This window comes from Salvia hispanica, chromosome 5 (genome assembly GCF_023119035.1).
Source record: "Salvia hispanica cultivar TCC Black 2014 chromosome 5, UniMelb_Shisp_WGS_1.0, whole genome shotgun sequence".
Taxonomy (NCBI): domain Eukaryota; kingdom Viridiplantae; phylum Streptophyta; class Magnoliopsida; order Lamiales; family Lamiaceae; genus Salvia; species Salvia hispanica.
Window position 1 is genome coordinate 21,033,742 of NC_062969.1, and position 1,533 is coordinate 21,035,274.

Consider the following 1,533-nt stretch of genomic DNA (forward strand, 5'->3'; position numbering starts at 1 on the left):
AAATTTAATCACAAGTAAACATTTTGATATTAACCATGTTACATTTGATGTCATAAATAATTGGATAATCAAAACTTCATTTATCTAATAATGCAAGCATTATAAAATGACATCGATAATCCAAAAACACAATTGATAAACTAGGAATAAAATTCCATATCAATAATCCATATGATATCAAAACCAAACAATATCAAAAACTCTTAAAATTCAACAATGTAAACATAAAAGCAAAAATAAACTCTTCTGACTTGAACATGATCATCTCAAAAGTCCACCCCTTTTTCTCATCTCAGTTTGAGCATTCACAAGCTTGTTATAAAGTTCCAGAATTGAAAACGTTTTGTCGCTAAACAAAATTTCATCTCTGACTTCATTAAAGCTATCTGGAAGCCCATCAAGGATCATTATCTTCTGGGTTTCTGGGTCAACTTTCCCCCCCGATAATAGAAGTTCATGGAAATAGCCATGCATGACTAGGACGTATTTGCCCACATCATGGCCCTCTTCCAATACCTCACTCCTTAAATGCTCCACAGCGCGACCAGCTCTTACCTTAGAGGACTTTTCTTCAAACCACTTGGGCTTGTTGACCAACGGCCTTTTGGGTTTGTCAAACCTCTCAAGGGCATTGCCAACACCGGCTAAAAGGAAGCCCTTGAGATGACATTCCGCGGTATGCCACTGATCACGAAACTCCTTGTCCTCTCCTTGTAGATGGTATGTGGGCGGACGATTCTTGCTGAGAATCAACCTCAAGTCATTGATCAAACGATCAACATCAAGCTTACTTTTCCATTCCTTAAACAATTCAGAGTCATGCTTCCTCGAACTAAGTATGGCATAATAAATATCCCAAGTATCAATCATCTTTCGTTCAAGCTGAGAATAAATACCAATAATATAAACATGTAAAATTTCAAAGAATTGCAAATAACCACAAAACAATTCATCAATTTTACATCCACAAAAATCAAGCACAAACGTTCTTCTACTAGGAAGCCGTGTCATATTCATGCAAGAAATTCATTATTTTTACTGGCCACAATGTCGACAGATAGTCCAGAGACCATAAGAATGGCATGGCTGACTAACAATGCTAAAGCGTATAACCATAAAATTAAGCACTAAGGATTCTTTACTTGTGCGTGAACTCCTCTAAAGAAAGGTCGAACCGGACAAGCACCTCCTCCTATAGCTCCCTCTAAGCATTATTAAAATACAATCCTTATAATTTCGCAGCAATATTGCTCCGGTAAAGACCAGTCGCGATATTACTGAAAAACTAATTTTACGATTTTAATAACCTTTATCTAGAGAAGTCCAAACTTACGAACTGGTAATGTTCCTCCCGTAAAGACAGGCCGGTCACTACTTCGCACTAAGACCAATTTTATGGAGGCCATATACAAACGTGTTGTAATTATCGCTTCATATTTTCTTGTTGGTGGTTTTAATAGTTTAATTATCACTTAAGCAGATAAGGCAGGTATCCACATTCAAAGAATAATTAAACATGTACTAGCTATGCAT

General features: G+C 36.5%; 1 protein-coding gene across 1 annotated transcript; it reads right to left on the reverse strand.

Moving 5' to 3' along the window:
• Positions 1-261: 261 nt before the first annotated feature.
• Positions 262-870, reverse strand: LOC125189609. The gene has a single exon (XM_048086871.1). The coding sequence runs from the start codon at positions 868-870 to the stop codon at positions 262-264; it is 609 nt and encodes a 202-aa protein (XP_047942828.1).
• Between the last annotated feature and the right edge of the window lie 663 nt (positions 871-1,533).